The sequence below is a fragment of the Prunus dulcis genome, chromosome 4 (genome assembly GCF_902201215.1).
Source record: "Prunus dulcis chromosome 4, ALMONDv2, whole genome shotgun sequence".
Lineage (NCBI taxonomy): Eukaryota > Viridiplantae > Streptophyta > Magnoliopsida > Rosales > Rosaceae > Prunus > Prunus dulcis.
Genome location: NC_047653.1, coordinates 24,075,612 through 24,095,745, shown reverse-complemented (window position 1 = coordinate 24,095,745; position 20,134 = coordinate 24,075,612). Strand labels below are relative to the sequence as shown.

General features: G+C 35.4%; 2 protein-coding genes and 1 long non-coding RNA gene across 8 annotated transcripts; all 3 read left to right on the top strand.

Moving 5' to 3' along the window:
* Positions 1 to 306: 306 nt before the first annotated feature.
* LOC117626585 lies at positions 307 to 5,339 on the top strand. The gene is made up of 3 exons (XR_004585597.1): positions 307 to 596; positions 746 to 847; positions 5,282 to 5,339. It is a non-coding gene; the product is annotated as an uncharacterized LOC117626585 (long non-coding RNA).
* A 771-nt stretch (positions 5,340 to 6,110) lies between these two features.
* Positions 6,111 to 10,155, top strand: LOC117623749 (protein DYAD-like). 6 transcript variants are annotated; one of them, XM_034354713.1, is made up of 8 exons: positions 6,111 to 6,294; positions 7,656 to 7,977; positions 8,058 to 8,441; positions 8,516 to 8,570; positions 8,663 to 8,749; positions 8,920 to 9,257; positions 9,341 to 9,461; positions 9,607 to 10,155. In XM_034354713.1, the coding sequence occupies exons 2-8, from the start codon at positions 7,715 to 7,717 to the stop codon at positions 9,769 to 9,771; spliced, it is 1,413 nt and encodes a 470-aa protein (XP_034210604.1). In that variant the 5' UTR covers positions 6,111 to 6,294; positions 7,656 to 7,714; the 3' UTR covers positions 9,772 to 10,155. The 6 variants fall into 6 exon arrangements, with proteins under 6 accessions (XP_034210604.1, XP_034210601.1, XP_034210599.1 ...); XM_034354710.1 differs by having other exon boundaries at positions 6,112 to 6,294; positions 7,700 to 7,977; positions 9,595 to 10,155; XM_034354708.1 differs by having other exon boundaries at positions 6,112 to 6,294; positions 9,595 to 10,155.
* A 2,096-nt stretch (positions 10,156 to 12,251) lies between these two features.
* On the top strand, positions 12,252 to 13,912 carry LOC117625660. Its single transcript, XM_034357186.1, has 5 exons — positions 12,252 to 12,512; positions 12,603 to 12,766; positions 12,851 to 13,313; positions 13,420 to 13,514; positions 13,753 to 13,912. Exons 1-5 carry the CDS (start codon positions 12,252 to 12,254, stop codon positions 13,910 to 13,912), a joined length of 1,143 nt encoding a protein of 380 aa, XP_034213077.1.
* The last annotated feature ends 6,222 nt before the right edge of the window (positions 13,913 to 20,134 follow it).

Below are 20,134 nucleotides of genomic sequence, written 5' to 3'. Positions count from 1 at the left end.
CCAATGGAGGTAAAACTGGCCCAAAACAGGCTTCCATAGCTAGGATCAATGCTGGATTGGTTTGACAGACTCTTAATGGGAAAATAGAGAAAAAAGAGAAAAAAGAAAGATATATAAAATTACAAAATTACTATACTCTTAATGGGTGATAACGGGTATTCAGAAATTGACACCACACGACCTGTTAGAAGAGCCGACCTTAGGGGTGGGCGGGAAGGGCCTTGGCCATGGGCCTCCAATTAAGGGGGGCCCTATATATTCACTATTGCCCATAGGCCTCTGATGAAATTAAATGAGAAACGCGATTCCTCTTCCCAAAAGGTTTCCTCATTTCCCACGCAGCAGCAGTGCCTCTCCTAGTTTCTCCATGGAAGAATTCTATTTAATCCACCGATCTCTTAATAATCCACCACCATATTTTTCAATGTTTTTCCCATCTCTCTTCAACTTCAATCCATCCATTATTTCAGTTTCTCACATCCCTCTTTTCTGATATCATATTGTAACCCTAAGAATCAATTTCTCACTAAAAAGCTTACAAATAGTCTTTGAGATTGATGGTGACCAGGAGGAGAGGAGCATGAGAATTTGAAAAGGTAATCAGATTTATAAATTTTTATTTTTATTTGTTTCTATCCAGCAAACTATTTTTTCAATTTCCAATAGGAACAAAACAAAGAGAGATACAGAGTGGTAATCAAATTTATGAATTCTTGATTGAATTACATGTATCTTATCATTGCAGGTGCACATAAATCAAGTGGAGTTTCTCAAATTTTAGTTTGAACGCAACTAACCTGAATAAAGCTTTACAAGATTGAGGCTTTTTTATATAAACTTTAACCAGGTTTAATTCCTCTTTGTTTGCTGCTTAAATTTATTTATTTTTTTCTTGGTAGCACTTTAGTTCATTGGTTGTGTTTACTGTGTTGGTTGTGTTTGCTTTGTTGGTTGTGTTTGGTGTGTTTGGTGTGTTTGTTTTGTTCATTGGTTGTCTGTTTCTCACTTTGTAGACTTAAGAGTTGCACTAGAAAAATGGTTATGAAACATGAATCAAAAAGTGCAAAAAAAATCAAATGAGAAAAGTAGAAAAAATGATTCAAACTCAAAAAGGAGCTCTTGATAAGTGTATGGCATCTGCTCTAACTTGCATCACAGTAATTCAACTTAGATGATGATCAGGCATCCAAACCAAATTAAACATTAAGCACATCAAAAGATACTCAATAAAAATGGAAAAACTTGAAATTAATATTAACCAAGAAATTGAGTATTCATAATTAGGCTAGCCCTAGCTAAGAAAATTAGTTCCTCATAATCATAATTGAAAAATAGAATAAGTTTAGATAAACCCTAGGCTAACTCCGCCCTCCTCTTGTCGTCATCTTCTTCACCAAATGAATTGAATGAGGTTGGTGATCAATTTAAGAATGAAAAGAATGAGGAAAAAATGAGAGAAAATGATACAAATGAATTGAATGAGGTTGGTGATCAATTTAAGAATGAAAATAATGAGGAAAAAATGAGAGAAAATGATACAAATGAATTGAATGAGGTTGGTGATCAATTTGAGAATGAAAATGGAACATAACAAATAAGTCATGCTTTGAATATCTATGATCCAAGAAATTGAGATAACATTGATAACAAAACAAAGGATCTTTTAGTAGAAAAGGGTCATATAAGATAAAGTAATCTCAAGTTTCCTATGGGTGGATTTCTAGGCATTTTTCATATTCTTTTTATACAAGAAAGTTACCAAATGGAGAGAAACAAGATAGAAAAATGGCTAGTGTACTCAAAAGATGAGGACAAAGAATATTGTTTCTGCTATAAGTTGTTTAAATCTTGCAGAATAAAAGTTTGTTAGCAAATGAAGGACTTAATGATTGGAAACATTTAAGTGAGAGACTTAAAAAACATGAGAACAGTATTAAGCATAGGATTTTTAGTACCTGTGAGGTTCAAATCACATAGAATACTTGCAAGAATACAAGGCTATTGTAGTACAGATGCTCATGCAAGGTCGTTTTCCTCAAGGACTAATTAGCAATTTAAGTAAAAACAAATTCCAAAAAAAACTACTTAAAATAAAAGGTCAAGAAAGATGATTATGAATTTGGTTGATTCTAAAAACAAATATGAAACAAAAACAAATACGATAGAAGGAAAGAGTTTTGAATATCAATTTATAAAAGCACTAGGGTTTCACCATCACCTAGCAATCCTATGAACTTTTACCAATTACTTATGATTTGCACATGCCACTTTGAAGGTTAGGTTTTCCTAATGTATATTCTACTTGGAACCTCCAACACAGAACGTATATCCAACATGCAACCCGTCCGGATGTTCGGATCAAATCTGAACATGAAAGACTCATTAAGTTTTGTGAAAACCCTTTGAAAAACCATGCAACCCTTAAGACGTGGTGTTCATCTTAAGTGAAATTACAATTATTAATCACAAGAAGCTAGCATCAATTTCAGGGAACCTTCCAACCAAAATTGCATCCAATTACTTTTCTAAAGATCCTAATGGTGATCAGGCATTAAGACAATTAGATAGTTTAAAACAGTGATTAACAATTCAAGTAGGCATGCACTCATCATAAGCAATTAAATAAAAATCACATATTCATGCTAAGGTTCAAGGCTTCACCCTAGGAAAAGAAATTTAGTTACGCATACTCATAATTGAAATCCAAGAAAATATCATTAAGAAGAAAATAACAAAAACACCTGAAAGTTGCGAAAACCCAAAACCCTAGCAGTTGCTCTCCACAATGCAAAGTTCAAAAGTGAAAAAGAAGTCCCAAATTCCTTGTGAGAAAGAGCTTAAATATCCCTTAAAACCTTGCTGCCAATGTACAGCTTTTCTATCCCCACAAGGAAACTAATTAAAGTAAAATAATACTAGGAGAATCTGCCCAAAACCTGCCCAGCCACGTTTTGGCCCCAACCTCCAAATCTAGCTCAATATAGATTTTTTTAAAGATAAAAATGTTATGAACACTTCTCTAGAAGGCCACGAACCCATCCGAGGTCATCTTGGGCTCCAAAAACGCAATAAAAGCCCAAGACGTCACTATTCCAGCACCGCGCACTGCTCCTTTATTTTATTGCCAGAAAATAACCGCTTGCAAGAAAAATCTGAAATTTTGCTACGATCAAGCTAAGTGACTCACGAACGTCCTCCAATTGGAATTACTCCAAAATTCGTCCATTTGATTATGTTTTGCTCCAGAGAGATTCGAAAGTCCTATATTGGAAATATAATTCAAAGTATCAAAATTCTTTCAAAATATTAACCAAAATATACTAAGAATGAGGTTAAATATATAATATAAAATATGTCCATCAAATAGTATTGAGCATATCACTAACATGAGAACATGGATTGATTTACAAATTAGATTGAAAAAGAATGAAACAATTGATAAAGAGATAAAAATGCAAATTAAAAAAAAGAAAAGAATATTGAAAACTAGTTTTAGTAAGAATAATTTCTGTTGTGAGATGTCTTGCTAAAAGAAGTTTAGCTTTTTGTGGACATAATGAGAAAATTTACCAAGATAATAATGGTAACATTTTGGGGTTGCTTTTATTGATTGCAGAATTTGATTTGGTAATGAAAGAGCATTTAGATGTATTCAAAATAATGAGATTTATTATCACTCTCTTAGCCATAAAATTCAAAATGAGTTGATTGGTATGCTAGGATCTAAAGTTAGAAGTGGTAAATTGAAAAAATCAAAGAGGCAAAATATTTTTCTGTGATACTTGATTGTACTCCAGATGCAAGTCATCATAAGCAAATGACTTTAATAATTCAATGTGGAGATGTGTCAAATGTTCCAATAAAGGTAGAAGAGTATTTTTAGAGTTCTTGAAAGTGAATGATATATCTAGATTTGGGCTCTTTAATAAGTTACAATCTATATTACAATCTCTTATACTTGATATTAATAATGTAACGGGCCAATGTTATGATAATGGATCTAACATGAAGGGGAAAAAAGTGGTGTGCACAAGAGGCTTCTTGAAATAAATCCTAGGGCATTTTATATGTCATGTGCTTGTCATTCTCTTAATTTAACACTTTGTGATATGGCAAACTCAAGTGTTAAAGCTGTGCCATTTTTTGGAGTTGTGCAAGGCATGTATACTCTATTTGCTAGTTCTACAAAGAGATGGAAATTTTTTCAAGATGATATCTACGGATTAACTCTTAAACTATTGTCAACAACAAGATGGGAAAGTCATATTAATAGTGTTAGAGTCATAATAACCCAAACTGATGATATAAGAGAAGCTTTGTTTGAATTGTCTAGAGTTAGTGAAGATACCAAAACAAAAAGTGAAGCTGAATCTTTAGTAACACATGAACTTGAAAGTTTTGAATTTCTGTTGAGCATGACTATATGGCATAACATTTTGAAAAAAATTGACTTGGTTAGCCAAAAATTGCATTCTGGACTAGAGATATGTAACTTGATGCTGCAATAAAAAATTTGAAGGGGCTTGTTTCTTATTTTGAAGACTATAGGCAAAATGGGTTCACATCTGTCTTACTTTTTGCAAAAAATATTGCATCTAAGATGGAAATTAACCCTGTATGTCCTAAAAAAACGTCAAATTCATAGGAGAAAACAATTTGATGAAAATGATCATGAATAGACTTTTCAATCTGCTCAAGAATATTTTAGGGTTAATTATTTTCTTGTTGTGGTTGATGCTGCTATTTCTTCTTTGAGGAGTAGATTTGAACAAGTAGAAATACTTGAAGGTATTTTTGGTTTTTTGTTGAATCCTAAAAAGTTATTTGCAATGAAGTATCATATATTGCATGAATGTTGTGTTAATCTTGAAGATGCTTTAACACATGGTAATGAATCTGATATTAATGCTGATGATTGTGTTCTAAAGTGGAAGTTTTACGATTGTATTTACTACAAGAGGCAAAGACAGCCATTCAAATTCTTGATTATGTAAAATTTGTAAATTGCTTTCCAAATGTCTCATTTGCTTATAAAATTATATTAACTGTGGCGTCTGTAGAAAGAAGTTTTTCAAAATTAAAATTAATAAAATCCTACTTGCATTCTACTATGTCACAAGAAAGGTTGAATGGATTGGCAATCTTATGCATTGAAAAGAATATGTTGGAAAAGCTTGATTTTGAAGATGTTATTGAAGATTTTTCTTCTCAAAATGCTAGAAGCTCAAGAATTTTCCAATGATTGTTTGTACTTTTAATGTTTTTGGGTTTTGGATTGTAGATGGTGCAAAGGGAATCAAGCAGCTATTTGCGTATATTGATAAAGGGAAAGCATCATATATTTGCACATTGTAATGGGGTGGACTCTTACTGGCTGCCTATTTGTGAGGAAGTAGGCTCCAGGCAGATTTTGGACCCTTCCAAATTTGCTGCAACCATTTCATATATTGTTAGATTTTGGACCCTTCCATAGTTACTATTGTAATTTGTTTTAGTTGAAGACATTTGTGAGTTACTTTTAGTGGACGTTTTGTGTCCTACTTTCTTTCTTTCAAGTTTTATGTCTTTAAAAAATATGTATGTCGTTACTTATTGTAGTTTCTTTGTCCATTTGTGCTACCATTTGTTACTTTTCTTATGTTATTGTATGATTCTTTGTGCACACCAAAAAGAGAGTGATGCCACTTAAACTCATGTGATGAAGCCTGAAGCTAGAAGCCAATCATAAGGGAAAGGGTTTAGTAATTTGAAAAAATACTTAGTTTTAATGTATCTAATTTAATTTAATTTTTTTTGATTTTTTTTACGGAGATATGTCCTACTATAATGCATACTGCCTTTTTTATTCACATGCTCTAAGCGCTATGTACAAACTTAACCGGTCCACCCGTTTTCAAAAAGACCCGTTAAGCCCCAACTCGAATACTGATTTTTTCACACGAATTTATGTCGTGTTAACGGGTCATGTACAATATTGTTAGATCTAAATACAACAACGTTATTTTTAAATAATTGGAATATGTGCAGAAGAAAAACATTTGCTGAAAAATACATGCGTAGTTAGATGTAGGGTAATTAATACAAGTGTGGGTTTTTGAGTAGAAGGGAATTTGGCGGTTAGGGTTTTAGGAGAAAGTGGGACAGAACGAGCAAGCAAGCGACCTTTGCTTATTTTTGTTTTGCACTCCTTTTCGGGGGACTGAGGAGGCACCTTCGCCTTCACTTTAGACCTCACTCGCTTCAGCTGAAATTGCTGCTGTCTCTTTGTATTTCTGCCCCAACAAAACCCTAGAGGTAAACTGAACCTCTCTCTTTCTCTCTCTCTCTCTCTCAATGAATTTACTTTGACACCATGAAAACGAAAAGAAGATTTGGGGTTTTCATGTATGATTGTTTGTTAATGTCTTATTTAAGGTCCGATTGCTAGCCACATTGTCTTGGATGGTTTCCTGAAACCCCTTTTTCTTTTATTTATGTTTGGGTTGTCTGCATGTCCTTCTGTTAGGTCTGCTCTAAATGTATGGCGTTTCAGGGTTTGCCCAAAACATGAAATTTCTGAAATGTTTAAATTTTAGCATGATTTTCTATGTTCTGTTTGGTAACGTAGAAAAAGGAAAAGATAATCGAAGGGTTAGTGTTGTTTTCTAAGAAACCCAGAAGGAATTAACAAAGAGGAACTTGTTAACGTGCCTCTTTTGAGCCAAGGGGTTCCATTACGTGTGTAACTCAGCCTAACGTTTAAACATTTTCTTCTGTTTCTTGCTCACTATAAAATTTGTATTTGCCCATCTATGGTTTACTGAAACGGGGCCAGAAGAAATAAGTACAATATGAGAGCTGTTATTATTCAACTGAAAACATTCGTAATAGTTGCAGTTATGTTTTCTGCTTCATTTTCGGATTTTCTTGTGGTTCCTAGTTATATATAATATTACTAAATGCGTTGTTACTTTCGTAATTCAGTATGACTAGACAAAACAAAAAGCCTTTCAAATGAAATTCAGTTTTCCCTTTCACACATTTTGTTTTATGTTTTCTGTTTTTCCTCTCCTAATTACAGAGAGGAGAGAGATTTGGAAGAAAGGAGGAGGAGATGAGCCATGAGAGAGAGACAAAGAAGTAATAAGGACACATAAAGAAAAAAAATGTTTATTGGTTTTAATTTTAGTTTATAATCTTCTCCTGTCTTTCTTGCTTCTATCATCTCTCTTCACTTTTTCCTTCTCTATCTACAACTAAGAAACTAAGAAACAAAAAAATTCAAGAACAACTCCGTTATGGTTCTTTGTATGTGTTTTAATCTATGTCAAGCTTTTAAATGAGTCTGTTTTGGGACCTTATGAAATGCACTTGGTCAATTTTTTCGATTATCACTGTCTAACTAGTGGTTTGACAAGAGCATGATGTAAATTGCTCTTTTTAAATTGATGCATGTGCACCAGACCTAAATACAGTAATCTGTTGAGTCCCTGATCTTTTCCCATAAGAGCAAAAATGTTTCAGAATAGAGTTATTATATTGAGGTTTGCCTAATAAGCTGTCTAGCGCTGGTTGAACACCAGTTGGATTCGTGTTTAGATTTTTAGAATCCACTAATCCACTTATTTTTTTCAGAAACTTAACTTGGTAGTTTAATTAGACTTTTAATGGTCCAGAGCATTCGTTCTCGTTGCATGTGCTTCTGTTACTGGCAATTCAGCTGAGAGACACCCAGATGGCACAGTGGGGTACTCGTCGTAGGCGAGTTAAATTCCTTGGCCAACATGAAGAAAACAAACCCCAAATTTCTTCCAGCATCACTGAGGAAGAAAATTCAACAGATGAATTTAAAGTAGCTGTGAAAGCTGAACCTCTCGAAATACCAGAAATCAAGAAGAGGAAGCGCCTCAGCCTAGGCAAAGGCAGATGGACAACTAGTAGCTCTAAAGGTAGGACAAAGAAGCGTAATAATGTGACTGAAAGATGGACAGCTGAAAGGTAAAACCTATATCACTTTTTTGTTGATGACTCTGGTGGTAAGGCATTTTGATATCACAACAAACTAAATACATATGCAGGTATAAGCTGGCAGAGGAAAGTATGATGGAAGTTTTGAAGGCTGAAGGTGCAACTTTTGGAAACCCAATTTCCAGGCTAGAACTCAGATCGTTAGCACGTAAGCGAATTGGTGATACCGGGCTGCTCGATCACTTACTGAAGCACATTGATGGTAAGGTGGCACCGGGTGGGACTGAGCGGTTTCGGCGGTGGTTCAACACCAATGGAACAATGGAGTATTGGTTGGAGAGTGCTGATCTGGTTAACATTCGTCAGGAAGCTGGGGTGCATGATCCTTATTGGATTCCACCATCTAAGTTGATGCCATGTGGTGCCTCCTCAGAAGATTCTGTTTCTGCTGGAGAATTGAAGCTACTCAAGGCAGAAGTGGATAAAATGAAGAGGTAGATAGAAACTTTATAGACCAATTTCTAACTGAAATAGGTATCCCTAAATAATTTGTCTCTTGTATTAAAAGTGATATGCAGGAGCTGCTGTTATCCAAGAAGCAAGAGAAAGACCGAGCCAATCAGGTTGAGTTGAATGTTAAACAACGTTGTAGCTACATTGTAATTTGATATTGGACTGCTGCTCGAATAAAACCTCAATTGAAGTGTTTGTTCAGCAGAATATGCTTGAGGATTTGATGAAATGGAAAGCTCAGACTGAGCAAAGCTTGAAAGTGATTTTAGGTTCTTGGAAGGGTATGCAGGTATATGAATAGTATATTATCATCACTGATTCAAAGTCTGATACTTTAGAAGATTAAAAAAAATATCTAATGGAAATCATAGTTGTTGGTTCTCATGTTTTGGAAAATACATCTAGTTGTGTTCTGATTGTCAGTTTGGCTCCTATGAAATCTCGTTTTCTTTTCTACAGGACAAGTTTGAGGAATTAATGATGTGGAAAGCTAAAGTTGAGCAACAGGTAGCTGAAATGACTAATGTCATGAGTAATATGCAAGTACCAAAGCAATACCCTGCCACCAACCCTGAAACATCTGAGCGATGGGAAGATTGGCTAGAGAGCACCAACCTCGATAATTTTCAGGGAAATGAACTTGTGCCTTGGTTTGAGAGCACGAATCTGGTTAATGCTGAGGAAGGAGTTATAATCCAAGATCCCTACCTAGCCCCGCCACTTAGATCAAAGCATGGCGATAGCTCATTTCCAGACCCTTTTTGCAAAATCAAGGAAGAAATTACTGAAATGGAGAGGTAACGAATGAAAACTAAACGAAAAGTCAAATCATAAAAATTTCTTACAACTAATCTGAGAGGTGTTCTCATTCTGCTGCAAGAAACAGAGATGTGCATGAGCTGATACCAAGGAAACAAAAGGAATATCAAGCTAATGTGACCCCTGATTCTTCTGCTACTGCAAATTCAAAGTCAGAGCTTGATAATTTGTTTATGTTTCAGGTGATATGCTGACAACAGACAAATAGAGGCTTGATATATGCATAAATACATGCATGTGTTGCTTATGTTTTATGTTGTTTTTTCTTTCTGGAATGACTTGATAAAGCCTCATTTGAAAGTTCCTTCCTGACAGGAAATGTTACAGGAGTTGTTCAATTGGAAATCTATGACGGAGCAGAAGCTGAGTGAGATGTCAAATTCCGTGAATGCCATCAAGCAGACATCAAAACTAATGAGTCCTCCACTCCCTCCGCAGCTGCCAGAAGATGGAAATCTGAGTATGGAATATCATCCTTGTTTCATGTTTTAGGATGGATGACTTTAGATTGGTAAGTACCATAGGATTAGATGTTGTATAGCTGCTGCCTGAAAACCCCATTCCAACTCTACTAAACCCAGTGAGAGACCCACTTCTAACCTACATGACGAGTCAAGTCAAAACCCTTCCTAAGTATTGCCGCCTTAATTTACTACCGACCTCTAGTTAAATGTGGCGTAAATGTTAATATACCGCTGATTATATTATATTATATTATATTATATTATATTATATTATATAGGTTTAGACCCTTTGCATTGCAAGGATGCACTTTTGCTTTCACATGCCGAATTACCCACAGGTGGACATATTTATGTAATGTGTTTATGTTATGACTGTGATAACTGATATGAAGCGTATTTTCGAGGTTCCCCATGATGTGTTTTTCTGGGTTCCCTTCCAATGATGTTTTTACTGATGGTAGATTTCTCTCTCTTCGAGAGGTATATGAACAATAGAAGAGTGCCAGCCAGCTTCAACAATCGGAAATCAGACCAAGGAAGTTCCACTTCAACCATTACGCTAGAAAATTTAATGGTCCCAAGTGATCATAAATAACCCACTATTAGCTTTGATTATATTTTAATTTTATTTGCCAACGAAATGGAATTTTATGCTTGATCAGAGCACTTCTACGTAACATATAACATACCGGAAGTCACGAGGTTAAAGACTAATTGAATCCCGAGTATATTTTAAGCCTAACCTCCTAGTTGAAAAGTGTTTGCAAATGCAATTGAGAAAACGCTAAGATTTCATAGGATATGCTTCCAAGAACAACATCTAAAGAGATGAGGCAACCGCCTACCACTTTCTTTAACAAAATTTATAGAAAAAAAAGACAGTACAAGATAAAAAGCCGTTTAACAACAGTCCTCATATGAGATATAGGCATCCAGTGCCACACGATGCAGCTCTGCATCAAAGTCGGCTTGCAACGACCGAAATACAGATTCTGCACCTCTAAGTTTCACCCACATCTTCTCAAGCTTGACCATTCTTTCATTTTTAATCCACCTCCAATCCACTACATGACTTGCTAAGTACCTCTCACAAGCTTTCATAACGTTAACAAACCCAACCTCCTCTTTCTTCTCCTCCACTTTCTCATGATCCGCACAGTCATTGCTTGTTTTCTTCTCTTCTCCAGACACCGAATTCTTCTTCTTCTTCTTCTTGATATGATGCTTTTTTTTCTTCTCAACAACTTGGTCATCTTCAGCAACATGAGCATCCTCATCAATTTCGGGTATTGCCTCCTTTTTCACATTCTTTTTCTTCATCTTCTTGGCCACGCTAGCATTGCACTGTAATCCTTCTCGGGGACGTTTTTCTTTTGCAGCAGCAGCAGCAGCAGCATCAGTAGATGATGGTGACTTCTTCTCGGTGTTTGAAGCAACATTTTTAGTTTTGTTCTTCTTGGGGTCGAACTGGATCACCTCTTGAGCAGAATTGTCATTGGACTTGGCACTGGATTTGAATTTAGGTTCGGCATCTGTTTCGCACAAAGCATCGAACTGATTATCTTCATCACATGTATCTGGTATGATTGTATCCTCTAGTTGAAGTTGAAGTTGAAGACGATGACCAGATGAACCACCAGATTCATATCCATCAAAAGATGGAGTGTCGGGGTCAATGGGAGCAACTGCAAGAGCAGCCATGGATACTTGCAAGTTGGTGCTTTTCTTGAGTTATGAGGCTATATATGCTTACTTTACTTCAGCTCTGTATATGATTTTCTGTATAAAACCAACACTTATTTATATATCATCACTTGGAGTAGAGGGTGGGAGTTGCAAAACAATAAGGCGCCAATGTGATGTGTTCATCTAACGAGGCAATCAGCCATTTACTTTTGTCTCATTTTTTTTATGATTTACCCAAAAGCCAAACGAATAGTCACATCAAATTGATACAAGATCGGATTTCCCGAGAGAAATATCAGCCTAAAATTGTTTCATTTATTTCCAATTCTAAATTCCCGAGAGAGATATCAGCCTAATCCTTTCTCCCTCGAAACTCATATCATTAATTAACTGCATCTTTATTTATTTCAATAATAAAGTCGTGCGTTAAACCTCTAAACTTAGAAGCAAAGCAAAATTGTATCCATATCCACCATAATGAACTTTTGAAGAGTCCACTTTAATCGAGGAAAGAAAACGAAGAGAATGAAAGTTAACATAGGAATTCCCGACAATATGAATACGAAGGGGTGTTTGGTTTCGTGGGAAATGGGAAATTAAATGATTTCCCAAGTTTGGTAAGCCCAAGTATAAATAATAATTTTCCGGGTATATGGGAAAATGAAACCGGCCACGCCCTTGTTATGATCTTAAATGTTGAAGATAAGTTTTCTTAATTTTTCTAAGATATGTTGAAGTATTTAGTTCTCTCTCTTCTTGTACAATTTCTTTAATATACGAGAGAAAAAAAATGAGGTAGAAGAAAATAAGTAGAAAAAAGAGATGGCAGGGTTCTCAATGTTTTTGGCATTGGGAAGCAAGTCAAGTTTTAACCTGGAGAAAGCAGTGTGCAACCATGGCTTCTTCATGATGGCTCCCAACCGTTGGATTCCATCTTCAAAAACACTCCAACGTCCACTGAGACTTGCAGACTCAACTACTTGTGTCACCGTTTCGATCTTACATCCGCCTAATCGGACCTCTCTCCTTGTTCGAGTTCATGACATTCAAAACGTCTCATATACAGATGAACGTGCTATACTGGTATATTTTTATCTTATATATAATTGGATTTGGATCCTTAAGAAAGCATGTATGTACTTATATATTTTCTGTTGTTCTTGAATTTATTAGAACCAAGTGGCTCGAATGCTAAGGATATCTGAGAGAGATGAAATGGACGTGAGGGAATATCAGAAAGTGCATCCGGAAGCGAAAGAGAAAGGCTTCGGTCGAGTTTTCCGGTCGCCTACTCTCTTTGAAGACCTTGTCAAGTGTCTTCTTCTCTGTAATTGCACGTAAGTATAATATTACACGTGTTTCTTTTTCTTACACATGCATGCACGTAAGTGTAACAAATGAGAGATTTTGACACTTGACAGGTGGTCGAATACATTGAAAATGGCTCGAGCTCTCTGTGAGCTTCAATTTGAGCTAAGTAATAATAAAGCTTCAGCAAGGTCGGGACAAAAGAGGAAGAGAGAGACGTCAAATACATGGCCATGCAAAGTTATAAATCAAATGGATGGTGGGATTTTAGGCAATTTCCCAACTTCAAAAGAACTCGCTGGCCTTGATGAGAATACTTTAGTCAGCGAGCATAAAGTTCTTGGGTACAGAGCAAAACTCATTCTAAAACTTGCTAGAGATGTGGAACGTGGGACGATACGACTTCATGAGTTTGAGAAATCCCTCGACGACATGTCGTTTAACCAGGATCAAGTGTTTCGGAGACTCATGAAGATCAAAGGGTTTGGTTCATATGCATGTGCCAATGCGTTGATGTGCATTGGATATTATCAGCACGTTCCACTCGATACTGAAACTATAAGACACTTACAAGAGGCCAGTTCAACAAAACATACTCTTTACTCTTTTATTTATTTATTTATTAATTCCTAATTAACACAATTATTCTTTTAAACTTGGTAAAATCTTTTTTTATTTTCAGGTTCATGGGAGGAAGAATTGCGACAAAAAGACCGCCAGAAAATATGTGGCAGAAATTTACGACAAATATGCACCATATCAGTGCTTGGCATACTGGTATGCATATGCTTTTAGATATATGCTCTTGTCAGAAGATGAGATTAATTTTTATGTTGTCATAATGTGAATCTGATTTAACTTGGATTAGTGATCAAATTCATAGTCTAACAACTTAGACCTTCGTCTATCAATAAAAATTTAAACATTTTGTACGTATATGTAATTTATTTGTAAATGCCTTCCATAGATTACTAGTGAACAAGTTTCAACTTCCACTCAATCGGTTGTTTTTTAGGTTGGAGCTCTTGGATTTCTACGAAAGAAAATTTGGGAAGCTAAGTGAATTACCCAGCTCTAGCTATGAAACAGTGAGCAGCAGCAGGGACGGAGCCATTTACAAGTCTGCAGTGACCTTGACGCCCTCTCTCCTTTCACAACCCTCTGAACATGTATAGAGTATAGCCGTAGATTTTAGAAGAAATTCCCGTAATTTTAAACATGGTCTCAAGTCTCTAAACTTGCCATCATTATTGCAATGAAACCAATGAACAAGACGTCACCTTAAATTGAAAGCCAACAACATGTTTTTTTGGGGTCAAACGTTGGACATGAAAAGCCAACATCATTCTCTACAGGTTGGACACATGAAAAGTTTTGAAATTTTCTGTAAGCTATTATTTCTATCAATAATTGGGGTGGTATGTGTGACTTTTATGGCATTTATAAACGTGCCTACAAAATTGTTAAGCAACAATAATTTACCTATCTTTTCAAGTAAACTACTTTTTAGGTCTATATTTTTCAGGTTATTTATTTTTCCAGGCATGTAGATTAATTTACCTGGGTAATTTTTTTTTTTTTCAGGTAAATTATTTTGTAGGCACCTATAGTTTTAGAGGGACTTATTTACCCGTCCACACTATTTAGCTAAACAATAATGTTAAGGAAACCAACTATTATACCAACTAATGTGACATATGACATGACAATCCATGTCACTAACTCACTTGCCACATTATCTATTTTTAACTTGCTTAATTTTCTATTTTATCCTTTTTTTTAAATCATTTATTTTTTTAAATTTTTTTTTTTTTTTTTAGTATTTGAATCTCCATAGCTAGATAGCTGCAGCGACACAGCTTCTATAGTGCAGTAACCACCACAATATGCTGCCATCACCAGCCACTTGCAACCATCAATCTCGAATCCAACTCATCGCCCATCATAATTTGTTTATGTGCTATTTGAATCATATTAAAGCTCTTGATTGAATCAATGGAAAATAACAATTAAACCCTTGAGATTTCATTGTGAGATATGAGGTTTCCATTGATGATCAACAATTTTTTTTTGGAGGAACTTTCAGTCACCAAAAGCAACCCTTTTGGACCCACGAAGAATTGAAACTAATTTAACAATTGGGGCAAAATAAAATGATTAATCCCACAAGCTAATGATACACGACAATCACAAATTGTTCTTAAGTTCGTGACTTGATTGTGTTTTTACTATTTGGCTTATTTGGCTTTGGAAGCACACAAATAAACAAAACTTGTCATTGTCATGATTTTTTACTATAATATTCAGGGATATTTGTAGAAAATGTCACCTGAATTTATACATTTGTTTCAATTTGTCACCTTAAAGAAAAATTTAAGTGAAATGTCATCTTCAGTTTTCAAAATTCATGATTTATCACCTGACTTTAACATATCCAAATTTCCATCTATTTTGAAGAGTATTTTAGTCTTTCCAATATGCAAATTTATGTTTTTTTTATTCTAGCAATTTGCAAATTAATGTGCCAAATATATGCGTGATTTAATTACAACTGTTGCAACCTTCTGCTAAGCCCAAAGCATATAACATGCTCCCGTAAGAGCATCTCCACCCATAAGGGCTAAGTATAGGGCAAGGGCAAGCAAGGGCTGCCACTATTCACATGAATAGTGTCAGCCTTGCTATTTGTGGTTCCACCCATGAGGGCTAAGTCTAAGACAATTACTATTCACTTAAATTTATTTTTTATTTTTTATACTTAAACCATTGATTTTGATAAGCTTTTCGGATAAGATTTTCTTTTCCCAATTAAGTGTTAATATTTATCGTAAAATTCTCACCTAAAAATCAAGATAACATTTTTGGATAAAATTTTGAAAATTAAATTTGGTGTGGAAAGTGAATAATATTGGTAGGTATGTATAGAAAAAATTTCCAGAATTTTTTTAATTTTTTAATTTTTTTTTCAATTTCTTTTAGCCAAAAATTGGACAACCATTGGATTGTGCAAAAATTTCTGATCAGAGGCTCCAGGAGAAGCCACGTGGCTTGTAACCATTGGACAATGTGGGCTGGTGGGTCCAACAGTAAAAAAATAATTGAAAATCATTTGCTGACATCAGCAACCCGCGGGCAACAGCTCAGTCAATTTCTGCTTGTGGGCTTGCCCGGGCTGGTGGGTCCCATGGGCCCGGGCTGTATTTCCTGCGCTGGAGCCGCATTGGGCTTGCTAGGGGGGCCTTTTGCCCAATTTGATAGCAGCGCTGGAGCTGCTCTAACCTCGCCAACGGGATAGGGGTCCACTGCGATAGGAAATGAAGGGCGTGACGTTGTTGTTTAGTCGTCCATGCTTCCAATTTCTAAAATTAAAACTGACTAAGAAATATAAAATATAATGTAACACAAAATCAAGTGAGGTTCATAATAAATCTCTATTACTTGTACTATGGCTAAAGAATATTTATTACTAATATATAAGCTTAATGACGTGTTTATTATTCCATAATCCGAACCAAAATCAGAAAAAAAAAAAAAAATCACATGTTTTTAACCTTTTTAAGGTATGTTTTATTTTTTTAAAGTAAAAGTAAATGTTTTAAAGAATCAATGTCAACTTACCAGTTATGAAGAGAGAGAAAGAAGTTGTAGTTTTTATTATTGAGTTTGATGAAGCTGTTGGAGAATATTTTAATTCCTCTACCCTACCATGTTTGTTTGTTTTTTTTTGGTCGAACCTACCATGTGTGTTTTGGTAGGTCGACTTGATCCTTTTTGTTTATGTATGCATGTATAGCTTTTGCTATAGTTGTTGAGAAATAGTTGAATAGGGGTTTCAAACTTAATTTCGATGTGACAGAAGTAAATGAGAGTGAAAGTTGTGGAAAGATAGAGCCAGCTAACTCCATCTCAAGTTCTAAACGAGGAAATTTAAATTGAAAACTGAACAATTTACAACTCATAGATTGCTACGAAATTAACTTGATTTTTTACCATCATTAAAGAATACTACAATATTATGGCAATGAAATAATATAACATTCATTGTACACTCAATAGATTTGTCCAAAAAATATTGCTTATTTAATGTTTGTTTTTTTAGGACCTTTCCTATTGAGAAGGGCGATAGCATTTGTCAAAAGAAAAAAAAATACAGAAAATAAAATCATAGAAAATGGGCGGACCAAGGGACATGGACAAAGATTGCAATAGTCTCAAACTGTTAATAAAAATGAAAGTATTATTGAGAAATACGTATGTATATGTATAATATAAATATTAAATAGAAAAATACGCAATTCTTTATAGGAATAATAACTCTGAAAAATTAGAAGGAAAAAAAATCACAAGAGGACAATAGAGACTTAGGTAATGGCCTACGAGTAATAGATAATGTTTTAAACTACTCTTATTTATTTAAAATTAAAATGGACACACATAAAAAGTATAGCCACCCGGCTATACTATTAATTTGAATAAATATTAAAAAAACAGAGTGTAGCGGCGAGACTATATTATTTATTTAACAAAAAAAGGCCTATTATAGCCGCATGGTCGTACTATTTATTACAAAAATGATAATTTTGGCAATTTACAATTGAAAACGTCCGTCGTTATGTAATATTTTACAATAATTTATTTTAATATTTTAATGTAAATTATTTTTATTCAATAATATGTTGAAATTATGTGTATAATACGTGAAGTTTGTGTGTATTATTGAAAATTTTGTATTAAAAAAAAAACGTGTATTAAACATGAAAAATACCTACATACAGGTATTTGCTGTTTTCTTTTTATACAAAAACAACTAGTATTTTACCGAGTCTATAAGACATGTATGGAAAACGGAAGTATTATTGAAAAATGCATACGAACGTGTATAATACGAGTATTTAACATGAAATATATGGATAAAAACTATGGAAAAAATCACCATGAAGTATTATACGAGTATTATATGGAAAATGAAGGTATTATTGAGAAATATGCATGTCCATGTATAATACGAGTATTAAATAGAAAATACTAAATTCTTTATACGAATAATAACCCTGGAAATACTATTAATATGATTAAATATTTTAAAAAAAAGAGTATAGCCGCTCTGCTATACTATTAATTTGAATAAATATAAAGAACGGAGTATAGCCGTTCGGCTATACTATTATTTTCGAAAAAAAAAAAAAACAAGTAGTCTAGCCAATCAGCTATTCAATTAAATTGAATAAAAATTTAGAAAAACACAGAGTGCTATACTATTAATGTAATAACCCGAACCTAAATTAATATTTAATTATTAATTTATTCAAGTAAAAGACAATTTTACCGTGAGAATATTTTAAACCGTGAGAATATTTTAATGGTTTAAAAGTTGACTTTTTGTTTGGGAAGGAATCTGGGATTTCATTACACCGTTACAGAGCACATCAAGATGAGTCCGTAGACACGTAATGGGCTCAAATCGGAGTTATAACGAAGAAGTTACGATCAAAAGAAGTTTAGTGGCACAATCGTAATTTTGGCGAAGTCAATTTTTTGAAAAACCAGAATTTCTGTGGGCCACTTTTTGGCTGGTCCTAGAATCCTAAAATCATCCCCATGCCGTTCCGAGCACAAAGTATGCTCGGATATGAATTTGGTTATCGTTTGAGCGTCGATCAGATATCGCATATTAGGCGTTATCCAGGTTCGATATGTTTAGCCCATTGGATCAATCCCAATTTAAAATATGTTGATCTAGGCCTAGGCAACCCTAGGAGCATGTAGGAATTTGCGGATTGTGAATCGGAGTCCCGGATGCTCTGATTCAATAATTCAAAGTTTAGGATAAATGATAATCGTCCAATCAGGCGATCCGACCGTTTGATTCGGACCAAACTGGTAGGACATGTCTATTAAACCTTGTTGAACACCATAGGAACTTTTGGATCGGAAATTGGAGGTTGTAGGCCCCACGGGCCCGGGTGACCAAGATTGGGTAGTTTGACCCCTCGTTTGACCGTGACCGAGGTAGTTTCACCCTTAGAGAAGTATTAGAATGATCATGTAAACGAGCCTTGACCGTTATTTGAATTATTTTGGGGTCTTTATGGAATTTATGTGACAGGACTCAAATCAAATTTCGCTTTAGAATTTGAGTCGAACCCTATGCGTGTCCGACACGTGGCAAATGTCGGGCACAAAAGACCTATTTGCCATTTTTCTTAAAATTTTGACCTTGACTTCTACCGAAATTTTGGCAGAGTCTCCCCTATATTTTGTTCAATCCCAAAACTTACACCTGTCAAAACGAGCATAATTATCCAACAACCAACAGCCCGCACTTCAATAAACATGTCAAAAGTTCCATTCCCGCTCTAGGGCAACATATCATAGCAATTTTAATAGTTTACGGATCACTTAATTATTTTACTTACCAATACTTTTGAACCAAAAGGCACGGAAGTCAAGATGGCCCGGTGGTGGATGTCTTGCCCATGCTACAGCCTGGGGGCGCAAAACAGTTGAAAGTATGAGTGGACAAAAAAATAAGGTTCCAGAAAACAATTTTGCGAATATAATAACCCCCACTGTAAAATAATAGTAATAAAAGCTGGATATGTAGAATGCGCTTGAACTATGCTATTAATATCGAGAAAACTTGCATAAAATCACAGTAATTAATCCTTGCCTAAAAGCACTGAAATTCAAAACTTGCCTAAAAATACTGAAATCAAACCTGCATAAAAGCAATGTACTCAAAACTTGAATCAAAGCACTACAATCAATCAAAACTACCACTCGAATGTACCCCTGTAAATCCTTCAATTCCCCTGGCAGGTCTCGGCGTCACAGTCTATCCGAGCCGCAAACTGGCAGGATTCAGGGGACTATAGTCAGCCTGGTCTGCTGGCAGGTCTCGATGACACAAAGTCGACTCGAGCCGCCCTGTCAGGATTCAGGGGACCGTAGTCAGCCTGATCCGCAATCCTGACAGATCTTGGGGACACAAAGTCAGCCGAGCCGCAAATCCTGGCAGGTCTCGGGATACCAAGTCTGCCGAGCCGCAAATCCTGGCACTCACGGTCCGAGCGTCCCCGAAATTCGTGAGGCAATGTCAAGTGCACTGACAGAACTGTAAATAGACTGGATGTCTGTGGACATCGGGAGACGCCTCCGACCATATTTCCAAGCTTACACCATCCATGTCTTAACCAACCAACCGCTCCGACAGGTGTTGCAGAAGCCAGAAACTTCTGGGCGACTGGTTAAATGGGCTATTGAACTTGGCGAGTTTGATATTCATTACAAACCCCGCCCGGCTATGAGGGGGCAGGCNGTTGCTGACTTCTTATCTGAATTCACNGAGCCCCAAGCTTCTGCAGCTACCNAGCTCATAACTGAACCCAATCCCTCTC

Excerpts from the sequence above, each read along its gene's own strand:
- LOC117623749 (XM_034354710.1), top strand. The coding sequence starts at position 7,715 with ATGGCACAGTGGGGTACTCGTCGTAGGCGAGTTAAATTCCTTGGCCAA. Across the intron at positions 8,442-8,515 it reads GAAGTGGATAAAATGAAGAG|TGATATGCAGGAGCTGCTGT; the intron begins GTAGATAGAAAC and ends TTGTATTAAAAG. Across the intron at positions 8,571-8,662 it reads AGAAAGACCGAGCCAATCAG|CAGAATATGCTTGAGGATTT; the intron begins GTTGAGTTGAAT and ends GTGTTTGTTCAG.
- LOC117625660 (XM_034357186.1), top strand. The coding sequence starts at position 12,252 with ATGGCAGGGTTCTCAATGTTTTTGGCATTGGGAAGCAAGTCAAGTTTT. Across the intron at positions 12,767-12,850 it reads CTTCTTCTCTGTAATTGCAC|GTGGTCGAATACATTGAAAA; the intron begins GTAAGTATAATA and ends GACACTTGACAG. Across the intron at positions 13,314-13,419 it reads CTATAAGACACTTACAAGAG|GTTCATGGGAGGAAGAATTG; the intron begins GCCAGTTCAACA and ends TTTTATTTTCAG.